Below are 23646 nucleotides of genomic sequence, written 5' to 3' on the forward strand. Positions count from 1 at the left end.
GTCAAAAACAAGTGCTTGGGTGGAAAAACAGCCTATTAGAACAGCAAAATACTAAAACTACATAAACTTGCATAATTTCCACGTTTATGACTTTTAAAAAAAATGTAATAAACTACATATTGCTGGATGTGAAATCTCACTGGCTACATGATGCATCAATCATCCGGAGGTTGGTGTTTATAAGTGGCTAAGGAGAGAGGAGAAAAGAGAGTGTAGGTCACTTGTCGACCCGGTCCGTGTATCATCTGATCATTCAATTATTCCATTTAATCTGGCAAACGAAAAACGAAAAAACGAGTCAATATTTCGTTTTTCTGTATGCACCAAACACTGAAAACTGGTGTTTGTTTTCCTATTTTCAGCCCAAAACGGAAAATATAATAAACAAGGAAACCAAAACGAAATAATACACATTAATATACATTTACATTTTCCGTTATTGTTATACCATTTCCCACGGTACATTTCTGCTGGTAAAGCAAATCCTGACAGCTTGGAGTATTACTGTCAGATACTGTTCGCCCTCTGTTCCATATGAAAGGAGGCTCACACATCTTTCAGATTCATACTCCTGACTTCTTTCCCCACAACAGATAAGTCCTGTGATTTTCAGGCTGTGGGGAAAGAAGTCAGGAGTATGAATTTGAAAGATGTGTGAGCCTCCGTTTCGTTGTTTCAAACCATGTGAGGAAAACCCTGCACAGCATGACTAAGCTACTAGACTTTCTCACTGTCATTTCTTGACTCATTTACACAGATTTTTCCTTTAATGTATGACCCATTTGTAAGCAAGAACTGGTGTTTATTTGTATGTCAAAGTCCCATGTATATCAGTCACTCCATCAGTCATATTGTGACATCTCTTTTCTTATTACAACTGTTGTTTCTAACGTAGTCGGACAGCATTTTAGTCAGAGACAGGCAGAGTTACTGTATGTAGAAAATAATGAGCACTTTATTGCTTGTGTAGTGTCTTGTAGGGTCTCAGATCAACAAATTTACAACTATATTCCTACTTTTTCCTACTTACCTCAAGTGTTATCAACACACTATTTGGTACTGTAACACTTCATAACAATCATAATGAATGGTAAATTTATAGTTAATTTCACTGTGAACAAACAAAAAAATGCTTCATGAACCATTTATTAAGCAATTGTTTATTGTATAGTTGCAACTTATTTTGATAATACTCTGTAAATGGTTAAATACTGTTTAGCTCATCTATAAACATTATTTGGATGGCCATTATAACGTTGTAACTGATGTTTATAAACCTTTACAATTGTTTAATAAATGGTTCATACAGCATTTCATTGTTAACAGTGAAATAACTTTTAACTAAAGTGTAATCAACTGTAAATTTGCCATTTGTTAATGATGGTTGTTATAAAGTCCTTAAATTTTGTTTTCAGTCTTACATTACTGCCACTTTCTGGTGCTAAAATCATAGAAAAAAATGGCAGACATTTCCTATGTAGACATCTCAAAACCTTCACACATTAACCAATTAACTTGCTGCAAGGCCAGACAGCATAGTGGCAAAGTGAGAAAATAATTTTTGTAGGTGAACAAAAACTAAAAATCTAGAAAGGTCTAGGAAATACAAAAAGTGGAAGCATAACACAAAGCTTTTTCAAGACAGTTTCATCCAACCCAACAACATACAGTAAAGGAGTTTGACATGTGGAAAAGACACAAACACAGCTGATACAACTCAGCTCTGAGTCACCATCAGGGAAACTAAACTTCGCTGGGGGCCACTGTATAGGCAAGAAAAATCTAGAATCTGTTAACGTCCAGTCTGTTTGTGTCCACAGAGGAAGATCCACACTGGCAGAGAGGAATAAGGCTCATCCTGGTGCTGATGTCACACATCAAAAGGACAAAGGTGGTGTTATTCAAGCTCCACCAGCAGGTCTCCTTCTCCCACCGTCTCCCCTGGTTTACAGTGGACTTTCTTAACCTGAAGGGCAGGAGGTCACATACAAACACGCACAGTTAAACATTAAAACATTCAAGGCCAATGCAGTATATAGAAAACATGCACTGATTTCATCGTCTGATTAAGCAACACACACATTAAATTCTCTAAACTTAATATCAGCAGTTACTGAGAGACACTTCACTATCAGTATTTCACATTGTTACCTTTGCTTGCTTGGCAGCAGTCAAACTGTTCTGCATCTTCATAGCTTCAATTACACAGATCTCCTGACCCTCTGCGACCTACACACATTCACACACACAAAAACATTAGACAGTGTATAAGAACCATGGCTTAGTAGCATTACAGTTCGACCTATAGTGTTAGCAGCTTGACTATCTTAAAACATTGCTAATAAAATGGAGATGGAATAGTTGAATAGCTTTAAGACCTCCTTCACCAAACAAGAGGATGTTGACAAAAATAATATCCAGTAAATACCCACTCCTGAAAATATTGTTTTTCATTGTGACCACGTCTCAGTGTCACATGTAATGGATAATGTGTTAGTAAAGGCTTCTGTATGTACAGTATGTTATAAACTTCTACATATTGGGATGCGTTACCGTATCTCCGGGCTTGACGGACACAGCCACAACTGAGCCTGGCATTGGTGAACGCAAGATGCTGCTGGTGTCTTCTGCAACTTTCTCCGGCATGTAGGAGTTCAACTCTGCTGCCAACTTGGACAGAACGCGAACCTTAAACTACAGAAGAATACAGAGTGTGAGAAACACCGGAAGCAGGTGTCCATTTCTTCTGATGAGAGGAACTGGTCCTGTAAAATAACATAGTTACTACTTAAAAGGGAACTTAAAGAAAAGTAAGCGAAGTAATTTTAAGAACAATTAAATGTTACAGTTAATTAGGGTTTAACCTAACCCCAACCTACACTATAGCCTGCTTAGAAAGCATAACACTAGAGACAGCACCGTATGCGTGTGTGATTATGTAATTATAATGACATGCAGACACGCAGCCTTACTGATGTGCCCAGGTACTGCAGAACAACCCGTCCTGAAGCATCTCTGGACAGACACTAAATAAAAAGAAAAAGGATAGTATTAGACAATGCATGCAATATATCATCTGTGTGTGTGTGTGTGTGTGTGTGTGTGTGTGTGTGTGTGTGTGTGTGTGTGTGTGTGTGTGTGTGTGTGTGTGTGTGTGTGCGCGTGTTACCTGTAGCATCCTGTCTGTGCCGTTGATGGTAAGTGGCAGCAGTGTGGAGGCCAAGTTCCACTGTCCACTGACTTCCACCTTTCCTCCATCCACCTCCACCTACAGAGACAAACGCAGATTATTCTGTTCTTAAGGGACCTGATGCCTGGCTTAGACAGTTGAAGTCTGAAGTATTAATCTACAATGAACAAAATAATGAAAAGTTAAAACAAATATGGAATTCGAAGGTGTCTTCTAACTTTTGACTGGTGCTGTACATGATTTGGCATCACAACTTTAATGATTTTTTTCCTTATCTTTACAGTAGAGCCAGACTCAATGCGTCAAGGTCACTCAATACCTTAACAGGAATAATGATATATTCAATTTGTTCAAGGGTGCACATTAAATACTCACACTATAAACATTTCCTGATTTGGTGACCTCCATGGAATAGCATCCCTCGCCCAGCTCTGCACACAGCTCCCAGCGGCTACATTCTACAGGGGTGGAGGAAACCCTGCAACACATATACACACAGCTCATTTTATGTACAGATATATATTTAACCAACATATAATTTATTTCACTAGGTATACAGAGTGCCAAAATTACTGAGTTCAGCCTTATCTTATCTAATATCATCTTCTAGTTCAAAACTGTTTCTGTCCTCTCACCCTACAGACTTTCAGCTGAATCTTTTGAGTTGTAGTTTTCTTATCTAAATCCACTTGCTCCTGCATCTTGTGCACCCTGTATGCTTAATGTTTAATGGAGCCCTACATCACACACCATTCAATATATAAAACATATGAAGTCTTGCCTCTCTGTGCTCAGGCTCTATGTGGGCACATCATTAAAAAAAATGGATAACTGATGGTAGGGATCGTGTGTAACAAACTAGAGCCCCCCAACATCAAGCACTTACCTCAGGTCGCCCAGGACATTCTGTGAACGGAGCTGAGCAGTGATATAGAGCGCTGCTGCCGAGGCCAAAAGCTCCCTGCGGTTGTCCACTTCCAGCTGGTGCCCCTTGAAGCCGTCGGGGTAAACCTCTGGCAGGAAGTTGGTGCTGATATCGCCAGAAATAAAGCGTGGGTGGGTGATGATTTCCCTCAGGAGGGGGATGTTGTGGGTCACACCTGGAGAGAAGAAGAACAAACGTCATTAAAGAAAGAAAACACATTTTAAAAGTGTCTGTGTGTCACTGTGGAAATCTGTTGGTGTACCTCTGATAACATAATTATCCAGAGCGTCCTCCATCTTGGACAGGGCTTCAGCTCGTGTAGCTCCATAGGTAACCAACTACAAACAGATACCAGAGGAAATTATAACAGAAACACAAACCCTTTATTTTGTAATCAACGTTCTGGTGGTGACCATGTTCCTAAAAATTAGAAACACATAATTGAAAAAAAACGTGCTATATTTAATACATCCCTGACCTTAGAGATCATTGGGTCATAGTAGATGCTGATGTCACTTCCCTCCTGGATGCCGCTGTCTACACGGACCTGACAGAGCGAGAAGCAGACAAGAAAAGGTTCATATTGGCAGAATATAACTTGAAAAACAAAACAAACAAACTACAAACTATAGTATATGAGTGAGGACTGGATGTGCGCACACACAAACACAAACACACACACAGACACACACACACACACAGACACACACACACACACACACACACTTACATTGCTGAGGTTGAGAGGCTCTTGGTATTGAGACAGCCGTCCAATGGAGGGAAGTCCAAAAGACTTGTAAGGATCCTGACAGAACAACAGAAACAGGTTTCACTCTCAATGGCACCGTCAGCTGAATGTTACATCAAGTTTAAAATGTTTATGAAGGTTCTCAGTCATCCAGGTCATGGTAATTCTAAGTGCTGTATCGTAGGCAACTGGACTTGTTTCAGTTTCTTGAAGACGTTTCACCTCTCATCCAAGAGGCTTCTTCAGTTCTAACTAACTGGAGGGGAGTTGCAGGCTTTTAAACTCTGTGGGAGTGTCCTTACAGAGTCGTTAGGGACACGTGTGAGCTCTGAGTTTCAGAGTCGTTAGGGCCACTTGTGGGTCACTGACCCAACCGTCCTTCATGTGGGTTGCTAGGGCTAGGTGAGCCCAGGTATGAATGGCTGTTAAGCTGTCTGGGGAAGTCGAGCCATTTTGGCTTCATGCGCCACTGAACAACTTTCATAAGAATCAGTGGGGCTCCACCTCCAACATTGTATTCAAGTTTTAATGTAACATCCTTGCTGTACACCCATCACACACACACACAAGCACACATGCAAACCTCAGCGTAGACTCGACTCTCAATGGCCCAGCCGTTTATTGGGATATCTTCTTGTTTGTGCAGCAGTTTGTAACCCTTGGCAACCCTGATCATCTGCTCCACCAGGTCCAGGCCAGTAATACACTCTGTGATTGGGTGTTCCACCTGGGGTCAAAGTTCAAACAGAGAAGATACAGGTTTCATCAACAAAAAGGGGTAGGGTAGGAGTTTTATTTCTTTTTCTACATTTCTTCCATCGTACACTTCACAAACATGAAGAAGGGTCTCATGTTCATTGAGGGTCTTTCTAAGTGAAAATAAAGAGAATCTAAACCCAACAGTCAGAACTGCACTACTTCCACATCCAAACAGCCCCACGCTGACCTGTAGACGTGTGTTCATCTCCAGAAAGAAGAAGTTCTTCTTAGAATCCACCAGGAACTCCACTGTGCCAGCAGACGAGTACTGGACAGCCTTGGCCAGCTGCACTGCCTGCTCACCCATCGCCCGCCGTGTCACTGAGTCGAGGAAAGTACTGGAGAGGACATGACACCAGACACTCAGACTCACCTCAGTGGTGCAAATGGGGATTGTAATGGAAACAAATACCAAACCTTTGAATTTTCTTTTAGATACATACAAAAAGGAAGAATTCAAAGCCTCTTATGTCTTTACTGTACGGGTGGCTGCTCTGCACTGCTCTCTGTACAATCACTCTTTCATTGCATTTGCTTATAGTACTATTGCAAATAGATGATATATGATTCGTATTTATATTTTAATTCAGTTGCAGCATACGATACACAAAAAATATTACTAATATTAAAAAGCCAATCACCACATAGTGCCAGAGTTTGTCACTAACCTAGGAGCCTCTTCCACAACCTTCTGGTTCCTCCTCTGGATGGAGCACTCCCTCTCATTCAGCCACAGAGCATTACCATGTTTATCAGCCAGCACCTACAACAAGCACACAGTGCTCCCTGATTATCTCTGGTGAATGACTGGTGATTTGTGATTTTCATCTTTTTGCTTTTTGTCACAGTAGCTGCTAACACAACAGTTAATGTCACAATGATCCATTATTGATATCCAGTGTAATAATTGAAACCATATATCCAAATCACACTCTGCAAAAGAATACTGCATTCACATGACAGACTTCAGGGTCAGCAATAATGCAGAAAATTCCCTCACACACTTTGTGTGCACGTGAGTCGTACCTGTATCTCTATGTGTCTGGGATTGTCTATGTACTTCTCAATGAGCAGCCTGTCGTCTCCAAAACTGGATGCCGCTTCCTGGGACGAGAACCGGAAACCTTCCCTGTAACAGTGAACACACAAACAAAGTTGCAGCGGTAATAAAGGTAGCAAATACAAAATCAGTCTTACAACAACCAGTGCTCCGTAGTAATAGTTAAACGTAAAAGTAGATCTCTAATAAAAGCAGTTAGTAGAAGCAGACTGTGACTCAGCAGTTTAGGGAGTTGAAGTAGATGATTTACGAGATTAAGTAGTAACTGTAGAAGTAGTCTGAGGAAAGTATACTGAAGTCGTTGGTTTAGCAGCAGTGATTTCATCTGAGGCATTTCAAATAGTTAAGAGTCCCAAAAGTAATCTGCCGGAGCTGTAACTGTATTTGGTAGTAGTTACTGTGCTAAGTTTCTAAAAAATTTTTACATCATGTACCACCTCAGAAAATATCAGGCTTTACAAGTACCAGCGTTATGAATGCTGTTAAAATACAGTAGCATGGCCTTGTCTGAAAGCACAGGGTATTCGTTGTATTGACGTATCCAGAAGTTTAACAATTTGGAAGGCAGACTTCAATGTGTCGTCACAAGAAAATTCCAATAAAGTCTCCTGCTCAACCTTAGGCATTTCAGAGGATTCAGTGCTGAATGGATTTATCATCCAGTTGTTATCCTCAGCCATCACTGAAATATTAAAACTGTTCTTTTGTAGTGTTTCTGAACCTTTCATTTTGCCTCACTTACTAACTTGCCATCACAGTTTGAGTTTAACTCATAACTAATTAAGGATGATATATGTGTGCACAACTATCCTTCCCATCTTATCTAAGGATAGGAATTTAACTATTACCCCCCAAAACCACCCTAACTGAAGGTTTTCCTAAGTTAATGATCCCAAGTTAGTACAGAACACACCGTGTCCTAAATTCAAAGTAACTGCCAAAATGACAGCATCACTGCTGTTAGGTCTGTATGGTAAAAACATTACCTCGTCTCATCGTCATTCCAAGCAATCCTCATTCCTTTCCCTCCTCCTCCTGCAGATGCTTTGATCATCACCGGGTAGCCTAGCAGCAACACAGAGATAAATCAACACCACAATTGTAAAGGTGCATCTGTAAAACTGAATCCTTGTTTTAACCACACAAATTTGACAAATCTTTGACATGGGGAAGATATAAAAGAATGAAATGGAGACAATTGCTTGGTGTTGTTTTTGGTGCTGTCAAGGTTAAGGGACTATGAAGCTGCAAAAGGATTCACCCACATGTGGTCCAGAGTCTATCTGGTTATTTGTGGCAGTAATCTGTAAATCTGTATTTCTACAGGGAACAGAACTGTCGCATTGCATTTACATTAAGCCCTCTTCCGAGGCTGACAAAAGAAACCTTATGATAAAAAAAGTGTGTGTATGATCTGGCAGATAATTTATCAAAGTGGCACAACAGAGTAAAGTGCTGAGAGTTGCATCATTCTCGCAGAAGGGGAAAAAATGGGTGTGGGTCAAATGGGTGGAAAATCTTTTTTGCAGACAAAGAACAGTGGGATTCGCTCTCTCTCTCTCCCACACACAGCGACAAGTACTGTACACTAAGTGTGTTGAAAAATGCCGACTTACCAATTTCTTGTGAAATCTTCACAGCTTCCTCAGCAGTCTGACACAAAGAGAGGCTTATGGTGAGTGATCATGAACTAAAACATTACTGACAACTGTGCAATAATTGCCTCTTGCCACCATACTATCAGTAAGATTTGTCTTGATGGTTTGTGGACTAATCTGTCATTGTGTAGTGTTGTTTGACTGAATCACTGTAGAATACTGAAATCTAGACCTGGAATAACGCTGGAGTTGGACTTGGATGATGGATTAGTCAGTAGTCAAAGTAATAAAGACAGTCACTTGTCTTGTTTGGGACTAGATGAAGATATATGAAGATCATACAGAAATTTTCCTGAATCACTGGTAAAAAAACTTTGTGTATGGGTGCTAGGTATTTTGTATGAATGACAAAACGTCTTATTTTTACAGGACACAATTAAGCATACATTTGATAATACCTACTATATCATTCATACATTTTTCACTCAATATTCAGTTAAAAAAAACAGTCAATAAGCAAGAGGGGTTCGTAAATAGACTTGTGTATTTGTGCCCTTACCTTGACGACTCCATCAAATCCTGGGATAGTGTTGACCTTAGCAGCCTTAGCGATCAGCTTGCTCTCAATTTTATCCCCCATTGCCTGGATAGCATGGGTGTCCGGGCCAATGAATGTCACGCCCTCTGCCGCCTAGCAACAAAAAAACAATACTGTGACATTTACCTTATCAGATCATACTGATACCAAGGTCCAGAATAAACTAAAATAAGCTTCTACCTGATTCTGTGTATTACTCACCAGTCGCTTTGCAAACTCTTTGTTTTCAGACAGAAACCCATAACCAGGATGAACCTTTACAGAGAAAAAAAAAGGAACTTTATTTGTTGTGTTTTAACTTTGAAATGATATATCCGTGGATGTATTCTAGAGATTAAACGGTAGAGAAATATTTGGCAGGTCACATGGAACACAGAATATCATGCATCCCATCTACCCACAGTCTCATAATGAAATGCGTAATAGAAATGCTTACAGCTTGAGCTCCAGTGGATCTGACGGCATCCATGATGGCGTCCATGTTCAGGTAGCTCTTACTAGTGGGGGCGGGGCCAACACACACTGCTTCATCTGCCATCTTTACATGAACCTGGATACACACAAACACAGGAAGTTAAATCCAAATGTCATCTCAACAGTACATTTTTTTAGTACATTTTTTATTTGAGGCCGAACTGTCCCTTGAAACTACACTGGCAAGGTAGTATCTAGTAGAGGTGTTTTGTAGCTTTTAGTAGCAAAACACCTCGGCAAAAACTCCCTGAGTGGTACTCCTCCTAGGTAAAGGAAGCAGAAGTTGACAGAAGTTTTCTGGGATATAAACAGATCTAAACTGAACTACAATCTTTAACTCTGTATGAACACAGGTGGCTACTTACAGCACTGGAGTCGACATCACTGTGAACAGCTACAGACTTGATGCCCATTTTCTGACAACTCTTGATCACCTGATGGAAAAACACACAACATTACTGTTGTAATAAACATTACACACTGTGAAATATATTGTTCATAGTAGAAAAGTAATATCAACAAAACTGTGAAAAAAGCAGCAAAGTTTGTGGCCCAGATGATAATACTGCAGGGTTGTCCCACCATGCCCTCTGGGTTTGTTTACAATCTCCTCCATTTAGTGTGATGTGAGGTAAAGCTCCAGTGAGTGTATGTCTTTAGGTGTTCAACACTAATCCTACGACAGCTTCAGTTGGATTTAATGTAGAGTATATATCCTTGTGTTGGCCAGTCTTACCCTGCAAGCAATCTCTCCTCTGTTGGCGATAAGGATCTTATCAAAGGTCTGTGTAAAGAAACAGAAGACAGATTTGGTCTGTTTAACACCGACACAACAAGGGCTTTTCTTTACTTCACCTTTTTGTCAGAAGACAACACTAAAGCAATGTTGACCCCTAACTCTTTAGCACTTTTGTTTCAGAAATCACATAGATATAAATCAAAAATCACATATAAAACATAAGCCTTGAATCCATTGATGGTTACAGTCAAAGAGCAGGAGAAAAAGAAGAAGAGAGCTGCGCATTACCTTTTCATCAGGATTGTACACGGTGGAATATTGAGTTTTGCAGTGCAGCGTACAGCATCTGGATTGGAATGCGGCATACTGCAAAACACAGACAGAAACACTATATTAGGCTACTATAGAGTGCTGTAGTAACGAGTACTACAAGCTGGATCCAATCAGCATTTTTGCACATCCGGTTCCCTTGTCAGAAAGTCAGAGAAGCTTCAAGCTTCAGCTCATTAACAAACATTTTCATTAACTGAGGTTGATTATAACCAATGAATACATTTTAACTGAATGTATCAATAAATCCATATAGTGGCGATGACAGCACGCAGACTGAGATGATCTCCATGCTTTGTTTGTGTGAGAACCACTTTGCTTTAATGCTGTTGTTAAAGGGGCATTCTGTAGTTCTGGAGAAGAAATTCAAACTCAGACTTTTAATATTTACAATATTAATGAGGTAATAATACAAAGTCAGAAATATTTATTCTTTTCCATAAGTGAATAAACAAGCTGTTCTCAGAGGAAAATAAGGTCCCCCAGAGCACTGTTTGCACCTGGAAAGGTGGCAGGGTCCGCCACATATAAACAAAATAAAACAGTATGAAGTTGTGGTGTCCTTTAAGGTCAGTTTGTTTATTCAGCGATGAAAACAAAGACAGTAAAAAATGAAGATCCTTCTCTTCTGATTAAAAGTACATAGTGCACCTTTAAGATTGTGTCAGTTGTACACATCTTGCCCATGGATCACTTTCAGTCATGGGGCCCCCTGGTGGTCTAGATCGGTGGAGCATGAGACCTTTTATAGGATCCAGTTAAAAAAAACAAAAAAAACTTTGGATCAGCTGTCTGCACCATTGAAACTTGAGCGATCGAGCTGCGTCTTGCCACAACATTTAAAATGCAACTGCAACAGATTAAACATTATCAAATAAATATGTGGAGAATAATTTCACACAGCACAGTCCTCAGCTGACACTGTGCCACAACTAGACAAAATGCACATGCTGTTCCAAAGTCAAATTAAGATGGAGTCAGTAGCCAGATGAAAATAAGTTTGATGAACAGAATTGACGCCGTGTATTTAAATTGTGCGATGAAGAAGGATGACTTGTACAACACAGAAGATATCCTTAAATCAGTCGTCTGGAGCACAGCCTGTCTGAGACAATGTCAAAGTTGCACTTGATTGACGATCTCTGACAAAAGAAACGCCGGGACACATTTTTTACTTCAGGAGCTTCCGGCAACATTTTTTTCACAATTTCAACAATGTGACTGGTTATTGTGTTTATCATCTAATGTGTGATTGTGTGTGTTTCGTGTTATCTTTCTGCCTTCGCCGTCAAGAGCATTCAGTCCTGTTACTTGTCACGAGCAGGTTATGAACTATGCAAACAGCTGTCATGTCGGTCGCGTGCTGTAAGTAAACACGCAGCTGGCAGGTTGTTAAACGAGCTCGTGTTGTGCAGACTGACTCTGGTCAGCTCACCTTTCCAGCGAACAGGAGCCTGTGCAGTGATGGAGAGAGTCTGTGCGCCGCCATGTTGCCTAACTGTGACCGTCAACCACGCCACCGACGTGATTACGTCATATCTTTAGAGAGAGCGGAGTGGCGGAGAGAGAGGCGTCAACTCCAGTCACATTTTTTTTCTCTCAACTTTATTGAAAAGCTTTATTCATTAAGCTCAGAAAGTGAATATTCATAATAAATATTTATATAAAATAGAAAAAGCAGTAAAATGTAATAAAAACAGGCGTGTTTTATTTGTCCCATTTAGTAATGCAATTCGGCATACAAAGTTATTAGCATCGGCCGAGGAATAATCAGTAAAACCGAACATGTTCCTCAGAAAGACAACACCCGGAGTCAACATAATACATGCGCTGGCATAACGAAAAGCGACAGAAATCTTCAGTTCAATAAAATAACTAACAACATCCCATTTCTATTCCTGGACAAGGAACTAAAATTAAATATGTAAATGAATAATGTGACCCAAAAATAAAAAAAGAAATGATGTATGAAGTAGAAGTGAGCAAAACACAGAAGTGTGTGGTTTACAGCATCATTTATTATTTCAAATCATCCCAAAACTTTGACTTCAGCATCATTAATCTAAGTTTGTACCGTGAGGAAAAAATCACTCATGTATGGAAATCAAAAACATTCACGCATCAAGATTCATTGCAAATTGTTTTATAGTCAGAATTGAATCGTGAAGTGCATATACATTCCCACCCCTACACTTTACCCTTAAACATGGATCCTTTCATCCCAGCATCCTTTGCTCTCCTCTTAGTTCAGCCAATCATTGTGCAGCTCACTCAACCCCCTCTTCCACGTCTATCAGTTGGGTTCTCACCAACATCAGCTGTGTGTGATCCTGTACAAACTGAACTCCTACAGAGAACACAGAGACACAGAGGAACCAGACTTGTCAGCCGAGAACCTGAACCCAGGATAAAGAGGTTCAGTGAAGGTGGTGTTGACGGTATGGAGGTGGATCAGCGTGTCAGCAGAGATCCGGTAGAAGGACAGAATGCCAGCCGGATAGTCCACATACACTGCTACTCTGTTTGAGACAGAGGTGGAGGACGGGGGGATGGACGTGCCTTTGTTATTGTGCCAGACGTAGTAACGGACATCCCAGCAGGTCAGACTCCAGGACTGATCATTCCTTCCAAACACACAGTCGTCACTATCTCCTCTCCTTCTACTTCCTCTGTAACTGACTGATATATCAACCTTTCCGCTCCATTCGACCTCCCAGTAACAGCGACCAGTCAGACCGTTTCTACACAGCAGCTGAGGCCAGTAGTCAAATCTGTCTGGATGATCGGGATACGACTGATCCTCTTCGACATGTGTCATCTTCCTGTTGTCGTAGGACAGTCTGATCTGATTGTTTACTGTGTTTGTGTCGAGTGTGAGTTCACAGGAATCTGATGGAGAGAAGAAGACACAATACAGCTGCAGTTATTACACGATCATCTCTTCATGTATCAACAGAGATTTGAATGAGTGAAACACACTTACACTTCCTCAGACCCGGTCTCAACCATCGGACTCCACGAGGCTCCACACTGAAAACATGGACATTACATCGCTGTCATACGGAGTTTGTTATTCTCTACAAATGTACTTGCAAGTTGACATGTAGCACTAAGTATAAATCAGCTGATTTTTTATTTTTATTTCAGTCGAGTCTCTTACTTTTGCCCAGTGACAACAACTCATTACGCTCACTAATTCATGGCAGATTAATATAAGTATTATCTTGATAATCATTATGAATTTCGGATTCAAATATCGTTGGCACACCAATATATCTGTCAGGCTCTAACATAAACAGGTTTCTTTTTCCACTTGGGGTTCAGTGGAAACTTCTGGCTTCACAACTCCTGAGGGAAGTATCTCCACCCCTACGGTGGACTTTAAAAGCGCGAAAAACCCTAGTGTAGCTAGCTACTGTGGAAACATGGCAGTGCAACACAGCAGACTTTGTGGAAGAGGACCCCAGCTCACCTCTGCAGTTATAAGATGCTCATTCTAAGGCAACGAAAACACAACTATTCTGTTTCAGGTTGTTCGACACTGATGAAAAGACGCTGACTAGAACTACTACTGTTCCCTGACTTATTCTGTCTGTATTAATCCTGTTCATACCTGAGAGTGTCAAGTCTCCAGCGCAGACCCTCGAGTCCAGCCGACAACAGCTTTACTCCTGCGTCTCCTGGATGATTATAGCTCAGGTCCAGTTCGCTCAGATGGGAGGGGTTGGAGGTAAGAGCCGAGACCAGAGAAGTACACCCTTCCTCTGTGATCAAACAGCCCGACAACCTGCGAACACAAAACGCACGTCTCAATATGTATGGATACTGAGGGCTGGAAGATCCCTGCAGTATACATATATATATAACAGTACTGACGCCCACTGTGGGGTTGGGCTCATTACTATTATTGTTAACGTCCATGAACAATCCCATTACAGTAAGAAAACAAACATAACAATACCGGTTGCACAGAAAGTTATTCACACAGTCTTGAAACTACCTATAGACATTACTCAGGTGAGGAATTTATCCATATATGGAAAGGAAAGTTCACCAGATTGATAAATTCTGACCTGAGAGTTTCCAGCGTACAGTGTCGACTCCCCAGTCCAGCAGACAGCAGCTTCACGGCTGAATCCCGCAGGTCGTTGTTACTCAGGTCCAGCTCTATCAGACTCGAGGACTGGCAGCTGATAACGGAGGACAGGGCTGCACAGCTTCTCTCTGAGAGGTTACAGTCAGTCAGTCTGAAGAAAATGTGAAAAGGAAAATAAAAGTCGTATTTTATTTTTAGCACACTATAAATGTGACAAAACAAAGCCAGCTACATGTATCTCTATACTTACAGCGCTTTGTTGGAGGCTTTGACCACTGGCATCAGCTTCAGAAGAGCCTCCTCTGACGCAGAGTATTTCTTCAGGTCAAACACGTCCAGATCTTTTTCTGACAACAGTAAGATGAAGACCAGAGCTGACCATTCAGCAGGAGAGAGTTCATGTGTGGAGAGACTTCCTGATTTGAGGCACTGTTGGATCCCCTCCACAAGAGAACAATCATTAAGTTCATTCAGACAGTGGAACAGATTGATGCTTTTCTCTTGCGGCCGATTCTTGTTGATCTTTTTCTTGATGTACTTGACTGTTTCCTGAATGGTCTGTGAGCCATTTTCTGCTTGTGTCAGCAGGCCTTGGAGGAGAGCCTGATTGGCCTGCAATGAAAGTCCCAGGAGGAATCGGAGGAACAAGTCCAGGTGTCCATTTGGACTCTGTAAGGCCTTGTCCACAGCACTCTCGTAGAACAATGTCACTGCAGAATCTTCTTTGCTTGAAGTTGTTTGTTTTTCTGACATCAGATTGACACCAGAGTTGATGAATGTCAGATGGACATGAAGAGCAGCAAGAAACTCCTGAACACTCAGATGGATGAAGCAGAACACCTTGTCCTGGTAAAGCCCTCTCTCCTCTTTAAAGATCTGTGTGAACACACCTGAGTACAGTGAGGCTGCTCTGATGTCGATGCCACACTCTGCCAGGTCTGATTCATAGAAGATCAGGTTGCCTTTCTGCAGCTGCTCAAAAGCCAGTTTTCCAAGAAACTCAATCGTCTTCCTGCTGTCTGCTTTCCACAGTGGATCCGTCTCAGCTCCGCCATCATACTTTACACTCTTCCGTTTGGACTGAACCACCAGGAAGTGGATGTACATCTCAGTCAGGGTCTTGGGCAGCTGTTCTTCCTGTCTGGATTTAAACACACCCTCCAGAACTGTAGCAGTGATCCAGCAGAAGACTGGGATGTGGCACATGATGTGGAGGCTTCGTGATGTCTTGATGTGGGAGACTATTCTGCTGGCCTGTTTCTTGTCTCTGACTCTCTTTCTGAAGTACTCCTCTTTCTGTGGGTCAGTGAACCCTCTGACCTCAGTCACCATATCAACACAATCAGGAGGGATCTGATTGGCTGCTGCAGGTCGTGTGGTTATCCAGAGGCGAGCTGAAGGAAGCAGTTTACCCCTGATGAGGTTTGTCAGCAGAACATCCACTGAGGAGGACTCTGAAACATCAGTCAGGATCTCATTGTTGTGGAAGTCCAGAGGAAGTCGACACTCATCCAGACCATCAAGGATGAACACAACCTGGAAATCTTTAATTCTGGAAAGTCCTGCTTCTTTCATTTCACTAAAGGAGTGGTGAACAAGTTCCACCAAGCTGTACTTTTTCTCTTTAAGCACATTCAGCTCTCTGAAAGTGAATGGAAATGTGAACTGTATGTCCTGGTTGGCTTTGTCTTCAGCCCAGTCCAGAGTGAACTTCTGTGTCAAGACTGTTTTCCCAATGCCAGCCACTCCCTTTGTCATCACAGTTCTGACCGGTCCATCTCTTCCAGGCGAGGGTTTAAAGATATCTTCATGTCTGATTGTTGTTTCTGGTCTGTCTGGTTTACTGGATGCTGTTTCAATCTGTCTGACCTCATGTTCATTATTGACCTCTCCAGTCCCTTCCTCTGTGATGTAGAGCTCCGTGTAGATCTGATTCAGTGGGGTTGGGTTTCCTGCTTTAGCGATCCCCTCGAACACACACCGGTACTTCTTCTTCAGGTTAGATTTAAGTTTACGCTGGAAACACAATGGACCTCCTGAACACACAACAAAGCAATATTGAATTTCCTTTTGTCTGATATCTCTTGAGACATTAGTAAATGTCCAATTTATTCAGCATGTTAAATCTTTGGAGAAATTCTCTTACTGCTCTGTAGACGGTCAGCTAGCTCCTCCTGCATCATGCTCCTCAGGAAGTGTTGTGTGATCCTCAGAAACGCCTCTCTGCTGCTCCTCCTCTGCTCTTCATCCTCACCGTCCAACACCTCCTCGTCCTCCTTCTGACTGTCTAAGCATTCTTGGTAATCTGAACTCAGAGCCTTCTGGATCTTCTTCAGCTCGTTCTTCGCAAAAGTGACAATGTTCTGCTCCAGCAGCTAAAACAGATTATATGTAAATGAGACAATCAAACTGTAATCATGGCTAATCTCTGAACACATATTTGCATATTAATACAGAATCTGTTGCCAAGGGACAGGATTCAGGTATCTGAAGTGATCTGCTTTCCATTTTAGTGTTGTAATACTCGAGATCAGTCTCGGTCTCGAGGCTAGTCTCAAGACCATTTATTGATGGTATCTCTCTCATTTCTACTGCATTTTTACTGTGTCTTGTCTCGCCCTACCTTGGTCTTGGTCTTGACTTTGTCTCAACCCCTCAAAGTCCTGGTCTTGGTAATGAACTGATCTTGGTTGAGGTGGTCTTGACTACAACACTGTTCCATTTGTAGATATCATTTTATAGAAATAAGGGCTACCGTACATCATCGTCAGACAATAGCCGATGGGTTTTGAGATTGATCTGACTGTAAAAAATGACTGACGCATGGAAGAACCCTGGAGATCAGTTATCCAGATATCCACTAGCCACACCGGAAGCCCTGAAACATCGGCTGTTGCCCCCCAGAAGCTAAATCATCATCAGAAGATATAAGATGGATTCCGAGATTGATGTCGAACTCACTGAAAATCCACTGGTCTAAAAAGTGAAGCGTGGGGATTATTGTGGAACAGAATAGATATAAAGTTGGTTTACATGTACAGACCACAAATATGGTTTCCAGGTTTGTTTGATGTTGCTGGGCGGACTGATCACCAGGAACCTCTGAGCACTCCTGGTAGACTCTGTGGTGGAATCAAGCAGAATATCTCATTACTCGTCCTGCTGATCCAACTGACTTTTCCGGCATACTAACTCTTAATGTCAGTTACAGCTTACGTCTGATCAGCAGATGGATGTTGTCCTTTAAAGACAATGAAATGTTGCTTCGACTGGTTGCTCTTGAAGGACATACAGCTGGGTTTAGGAGAGTCTGGTCTCTGCTGCTGGATCCTGAAAAACAGCACAGATAGATGTGGAAGGAAATTATGAAAAATATGTTACAACTCGGTCACAAATGAGTTTTTGTCGGTGTCAACACCTCACCTTCTATTATCAGATTTTTTAAAAAGTAAAGGAGGTTCCATGGACTCATTACTCTTCATGGACACACAGCTAGGTCCAGGTCCAGGTCCAGGTTCAGGTTCAGGTTCAGGACAGTCTGGTGTGTGTCGCTGCACTGGTCTTCAACACAATACACAGAGCATTAAATGTGAATAATTTTGGAGTGATTTGAGAGCTGAGCTTCATGGAGAAGAGACAGTTAGAGATCATCACCTCACCTCAGAACTTTAGTCTGGCGGCCATGTTCCCCACACAGAGTGGCTTTAGAGGGAAGGACTCCCTTCTCTCTGCATCCACAGTCATTCATAGCAGCGACCACACGTTCACACAAACAACCTGCTGTTCAACCTGTAGCCAATAAGACAAAGCATAGTTATGTGACTTCTTTTGCATGCCTGTGTCTCTCCTTACTCCATAATGAAAGTATGAAGTCTGACTCGTTCAACTGAGTCTCAGTCTGAGCTACGTTCACAGGGTCAAATGTTAGTGTGAACAAAAACTTTCTCACATGTCTAACAAGACCATGCAAAATCAATGCTGCTGCAAAAATACGACCCTGAAAATGATCAAAATCTGTCTCCTCTAAGAATTCTTCACATACAGTAGGACACATCTGAATTGAGTCTGGTAAGGGGGGACAGGTAAGAGAATTTATAGCAGGCCTACCAAAAAGGATCTTAAGTTAAAGTTGGAGATGAAATATGAGAAGTGTTTTGCTCTTGCTACTTTATCTGCTGTTTGGTATTTTCTCTCAAGATGACAAACGAAACTTGGAGCTTATCCTAGGGATGTTGAAATTGTCCAAGTCCGGTTTAAGACTGGTAGTTAGACGTTCAGGTGGAGGCAACCTGGATAGAAAAAGTCCCTCATGTGTCCTGTCATAAAAATTTCCAGCAAAGCTCCTCCCAACACCCACCTGACTAAAGGTATAATGAGCCAGAATACAGAAAACACCTGTTAGGCAGTGGAGAGACTCTCATTTGTGAAGTTATCTGTCTGATAATGTAGTCTGTAGTGGAGTATAAGAGGCAGGAAATTTAATTGCTCAAGTACATCAAAATATTCCAGAAGTTGTATGAATGTACTTGGTTCTTTTCCAGCTGTAGGAGAGTTGATATCCACATATCAGCATTTCATTATGTCCTTTTTTTTTCTTTTATGGAAAATAGGAACAATATGCAAAGATTTCAGGTTAAAAATCAAACAATGGCAGCCAGCTCATACAGATCGAATGTAAGCAAAGCAAATGTACATAAAGTACATATATTAGATAAATAAATTAATTGTGGTGTAATTAGCTTTTATCCCATAATTTTAATAATACAGAGGAAAAGAAAAAGAAAAACTCGTGGTACATACACCACGCTAAATTAGTTAATGCAAAACGTTTCATTTGACTCCATTCACTTGCATATATGCATCCATATCCCAATATCCTAATTTTGAGTCGTGTATATAGAAAAATAACACACAATCTGACAGAGGTGATACACTTTTTGTTGTTTAGCCTCTCAGTATTACTGATAGGTCCGTCACACTTGAGCTATTGGTGCCTTTGACACTAGAGGGCACCAATAGCTGCCAAATGTTTTGCAAAGACGATTATAAAGATATAAACTGGTACATTAAAACAGGTTTGTGTGTAGTAAAACATTTCAAACCTGAAGGCCAGGTGAATATTCCCACTGAAATTTGCATTAGGTAAAACAATAATAGTTATATTCCAACAAGGTCATGAAGAAATGATTATTTTATGATTCGTGATTACTTAATTCACATAATTTATTGTATTATTATTACTATTATTATTAGTCTCACCTAGCCTCTCAGATACTGTTATTTTCTTCTCATGATGTCACTGAATTCACAATAAACTGTTCACCTGAACAGTTTGTGATGTTATATACGGAATCAGTGTAATCCTTGACGGGGGTTGCTGTCACCTTTTCTGTGTTATCATGTTTGGTTCAGGAGACATGATGCAAAATACTTAATACAGTTATTGGCAGAAAGTAAATATGGCCGCCACATGATATTTTTGCAATGGCTCCATCTCTGAAAATGTTCAGGGCCCCAAACTGTACAACCGTACCAAGTTTCATTCACCTCACATTTGTTGCATATCATCTGGACTATTTAGAATAATGACAAATCATTTGAGTTCTTGTTTTGTTTGATCTTCCAATCTACAAAACTACAAAACATGAAATGTGATGCAAAAATAGTACACACTGTTAATCAATATTTGACGAAAAACAAACAAACATTGAAATAAAGTTCAGCGATTCTGAAAGGCATCGTGAAAGTCTTGGAATAAGATGCTCCAGGTGAGACTTGAACTCACAACCTCAGCATTGCTCTACAGAATAATGTCATATAAGTACCGTGCGCTAACCAATTGCACCATTGGAGCTTGTTTCTTGGCTGTTTTATATGTAATAATCCATACAGGTGATTCTCAGGACTAAAGCAAAGTCTGAAAAGGGTCGTCTGTGTTGCAGGTCCCGAGTGGAGGGACAAGCAGGCAGATTACCGTGTAAGTGTGTAACAGAAGAAACAAAGAGCAGAAGTTGCTTTCACCATGGCAGCTAAAATAAACACATTATCTTTATATCTCTCTTAGTCATTACAAATACTCAAAATATTTCACAAGTGTTTCAAAGGCACATATAGCACACAGTATTAAACCATGTTTCACGAGGAATATGAATCCTTTACCCCTATTACTGACATTACTCTCAGTCATTTCACATTATTCACAACATCTCAATCAATGAGCCTCACGTGTAACTTCTTGAGCGCTAATAAGTAAAAGTTTAACTCAACACAATACACTCTGAAACACAGAAAATGCAATATACTTAACACACAAAAGAGAAGAATAATCCGTGCACGGGAGGTCTTGTTTGCACCGATGTAAACAAAACTGAAACTGTTTCCACACTCTACACACGCTAAGGCTATGACCCTTATTTCACGATATTCTAATCATGTTCATCATATTAATAATCACGTCTGTTGTTTGTTATGATTTGTTTAACATTGGACCAACCTGTGTAACAGAAGAAACGAAGAGCAGAAGTTGCTTTCACCATGGCAGCTCTCGTATGAATGAAACAGAAACAGAGACGCCTCCCGGCCTGTCAACATTCTACTAGTGCCACCTGCTGGCCTATCTGTGCCACAGCATGAGATTATCTACTGCACAAGTACTGTTAATACTGCTCTGACACAGGATTATATTACAAATAAAATACAATTTAAAACAAATGTGAACACATTCAGTGTGGGTCACATCTGCATGCATGTACCAACATTTTTTATCGATTCAGATCTCTTCAGTTCTGACTTTTGGCAGCTCGACGGTCAGAGAATTATGTTAAGCTTTAAAATCAACCTGAAACTATAAATGTTTGGAGGGAGAAAGTTAGGATGTTGAAATGCCCCCCCTTTTTTTTCTTTTTAAAAAACAAATCTTTTTCTAAAGCATGTTAATTGTAGCTTGCAGCTCCAGTGGTGCAATCGGTTAGCGCGCGGTTCTTATGAATCAGTACACTGTAGAGCAATGCCGAGATCACCTTTAGGGTTAGGGTTAGGGTTAGGGTTATGGAGCTAGGGTTAGGGTTACGGTCGTCTTTTGACCGATTGACTCGAAATTCGTCACGAATGTGGTCCTCTACTCGCTGAATGAGACACAGCAGTCCCCATCAGATTCCGGTGAAATTTGTATTTTTGGTGAATATTTTAAAGAAAAAAGTGGCCCATTTTTTCAATAGCTTCCAGGTCTTTGGACCGATTGACTTGAAATCGCTCCCAAATGTGCTCCTATACTGGCTGAACGAGACACAGCAGTCCCCATCGGATTCCGGTGAAATTTGTATTTTTGGTGAATATTTTAAAGAAAAAAGTGGCCCATTTTTTCAATAGCTTTCAGGTCTTTGGACCGATTGACTCGAAATCGCTCCCAAATGTGCTCCTATACTGGCTGAACGAGACACAGCAGTCCCCATCGGATTCCGGTGAAATTTGTATTTTTGGTGAATATTTTAGTGAAAAGAGACAATGTTTCATGAGACTGCCTTAAGGCTGGCATTAGGGTTAGGGTTAGGGTTATGGAGCTAGGGTTAGGGTTACGGTCGTCTTTTGACCGATTGACTCGAAATTCGTCACGAATGTGGTCCTCTACTCGTTGAATGAGACACAGCAGTCCCGATCGGATTCCGGTGAAATTTGTATTTTTGGTGAATATTTTAAAGAAAAAAGTGGCCCATTTTTTCAATAGCTTCCAGGTCTTTGGACCGATTGACTTGAAATCGCTCCCAAATGTGCTCCTATACTGGCTGAACGAGACACAGCAGTCCCCATCGGATTCCGGTGAAATTTGTATTTTTGGTGAATATTTTAGTGAAAAGACACAATGTTTCATGAGACTGCCTTAAGGCTGGCATTAGGGTTAGGGTTAGGGTTAGGGTTATGGAGCTAGGGTTAGGGTTACGGTCGTCTTTTGACCGATTGACTCGAAATTCGTCACGAATGTGGTCCTCTACTCGCTGAATGAGACACAGCAGTCCCCATCGGATTCCGGTGAAATTTGTATTTTTGGTGAATATTTTAAAGAAAAAAGTGGCCCATTTTTTCAATAGCTTCCAGGTCTTTGGACCGATTGACTCGAAATCGCTCCCAAATGTGCTCCTATACTGGCTGAACGAGACACAGCAGTCCCCATCGGATTCCGGTGAAATTTGTATTTTTGGTGAATATTTTAAAGAAAAAAGTGGCCCATTTTTTCAATAGCTTCCAGGTCTTTGGACCGATTGACTCAAAATCGCTCCCAAATGTGCTCCTATACTGGCTGAACGAGACACAGCAGTCCCCATCGGATTCCGGTGAAATTTGTATTTTTGGTGAATATTTTAGTGAAAAGAGACAATGTTTCATGAGACTGCCTTAAGGCTGGCATTAGGGTTAGGGTTAGGGTTAGGGTTATGGAGCTAGGGTTAGGGTTACGGTCGTCTTTTGACCGATTGACTCGAAATTCGTCACGAATGTGGTCCTCTACTCGCTGAATGAGACACAGCAGTCCCCATTGGATTCCGGTGAAATTTGTATTTTTGGTGAATATTTTAAAGAAAAAAGTGGCCCATTTTTTCAATAGCTTCCAGGTCTTTGGACCGATTGACTCGAAATCGCTCCCAAATGTGCTCCTATACTGCCTGAACGAGACACAGCAGTCCCCATCGGATTCCGGTGAAATTTGTATTTTTAGTGAATATTTTAAAGAAAAAAGTGGCCCATTTTTTCAATAGCTTCCAGGTCTTTGGACCGATTGACTCGAAATCGCTCCCAAATGTGCTCCTATACTGGCTGAACGAGACACAGCAGTCCCCATCGGATTCCGGTGAAATTTGTATTTTTGGTGAATATTTTAGTGAAAAGAGACGATGTTTCATGAGACTGCCTTAAGGCTGGCATTAGGGTTAGGGTTAGGGTTAGGGTTATGGAGCTAGGGTTAGGGTTACGGTCGTCTTTTGACCGATTGACTCGAAATTCGTCACGAATGTGGTCCTCTACTCGCTGAATGAGACACAGCAGTCCCCATCGGATTCCGGTGAAATTTGTATTTTTGGTGAATATTTTAAAGAAAAAAGTGGCCCATTTTTTCAATAGCTTCCAGGTCTTTGGACCGAT

The 23646-nt window shown here is 41.1% G+C and overlaps 2 protein-coding genes and 1 non-coding gene across 3 annotated transcripts; all 3 read right to left on the minus strand.

The window, feature by feature from the left end:
* Positions 1-927: 927 nt before the first annotated feature.
* On the minus strand, positions 928-11935 carry pcca (propionyl-CoA carboxylase subunit alpha). The gene is made up of 23 exons (XM_073481567.1): positions 11857-11935; positions 10380-10457; positions 10089-10136; positions 9718-9786; positions 9315-9428; positions 9080-9133; positions 8840-8971; positions 8299-8335; positions 7669-7747; positions 6649-6751; positions 6291-6385; positions 5810-5960; positions 5447-5590; positions 4846-4920; positions 4594-4662; positions 4378-4453; positions 4077-4290; positions 3566-3668; positions 3170-3268; positions 2973-3026; positions 2554-2694; positions 2152-2229; positions 928-1966 (listed from the first exon to the last, which is right to left on the minus strand). Exons 1-23 carry the CDS (start codon positions 11908-11910, stop codon positions 1898-1900), a joined length of 2136 nt encoding a protein of 711 aa, XP_073337668.1. The 5' UTR covers positions 11911-11935; the 3' UTR covers positions 928-1897.
* A 691-nt stretch (positions 11936-12626) lies between these two features.
* LOC141009130 (NLR family CARD domain-containing protein 3-like) lies at positions 12627-17837 on the minus strand. Its single transcript, XM_073481566.1, has 8 exons — positions 17734-17837; positions 17561-17639; positions 16664-16892; positions 14768-16553; positions 14495-14668; positions 14035-14208; positions 13405-13451; positions 12627-13310 (listed from the first exon to the last, which is right to left on the minus strand). The coding sequence occupies exons 1-8, from the start codon at positions 17805-17807 to the stop codon at positions 12769-12771; spliced, it is 3105 nt and encodes a 1034-aa protein (XP_073337667.1). The 5' UTR covers positions 17808-17837; the 3' UTR covers positions 12627-12768.
* A 2440-nt stretch (positions 17838-20277) lies between these two features.
* trnai-uau (transfer RNA isoleucine (anticodon UAU)) lies at positions 20278-20371 on the minus strand. The gene is made up of 2 exons: positions 20334-20371; positions 20278-20313 (listed from the first exon to the last, which is right to left on the minus strand). It is a non-coding gene; the product is annotated as a tRNA-Ile (tRNA).
* Between the last annotated feature and the right edge of the window lie 3275 nt (positions 20372-23646).

The sequence above is a fragment of the Pagrus major genome, chromosome 15 (assembly GCF_040436345.1).
Source record: "Pagrus major chromosome 15, Pma_NU_1.0".
NCBI classification, from domain to species: domain Eukaryota; kingdom Metazoa; phylum Chordata; class Actinopteri; order Spariformes; family Sparidae; genus Pagrus; species Pagrus major.

Excerpts from the sequence above, each read along its gene's own strand:
- pcca (XM_073481567.1), bottom strand. The coding sequence starts at position 11,910 with ATGGCGGCGCACAGACTCTCTCCATCACTGCACAGGCTCCTGTTCGCT. Across the intron at positions 6,386-6,648 it reads CCAGACACATAGAGATACAG|GTGCTGGCTGATAAACATGG; the intron begins GTACGACTCACG and ends TGCTTGTTGTAG. Across the intron at positions 3,669-4,076 it reads AATGTCCTGGGCGACCTGAG|GGTTTCCTCCACCCCTGTAG; the intron begins GTAAGTGCTTGA and ends TATGTGTTGCAG.
- LOC141009130 (XM_073481566.1), bottom strand. The coding sequence starts at position 17,807 with ATGTCCTTCAAGAGCAACCAGTCGAAGCAACATTTCATTGTCTTTAAA. Across the intron at positions 14,209-14,494 it reads TGTACGCTGGAAACTCTCAG|GTTGTCGGGCTGTTTGATCA; the intron begins GTCAGAATTTAT and ends TTGTGTTCGCAG. Across the intron at positions 13,311-13,404 it reads GAGACCGGGTCTGAGGAAGT|ATTCCTGTGAACTCACACTC; the intron begins GTAAGTGTGTTT and ends TCTCTCCATCAG.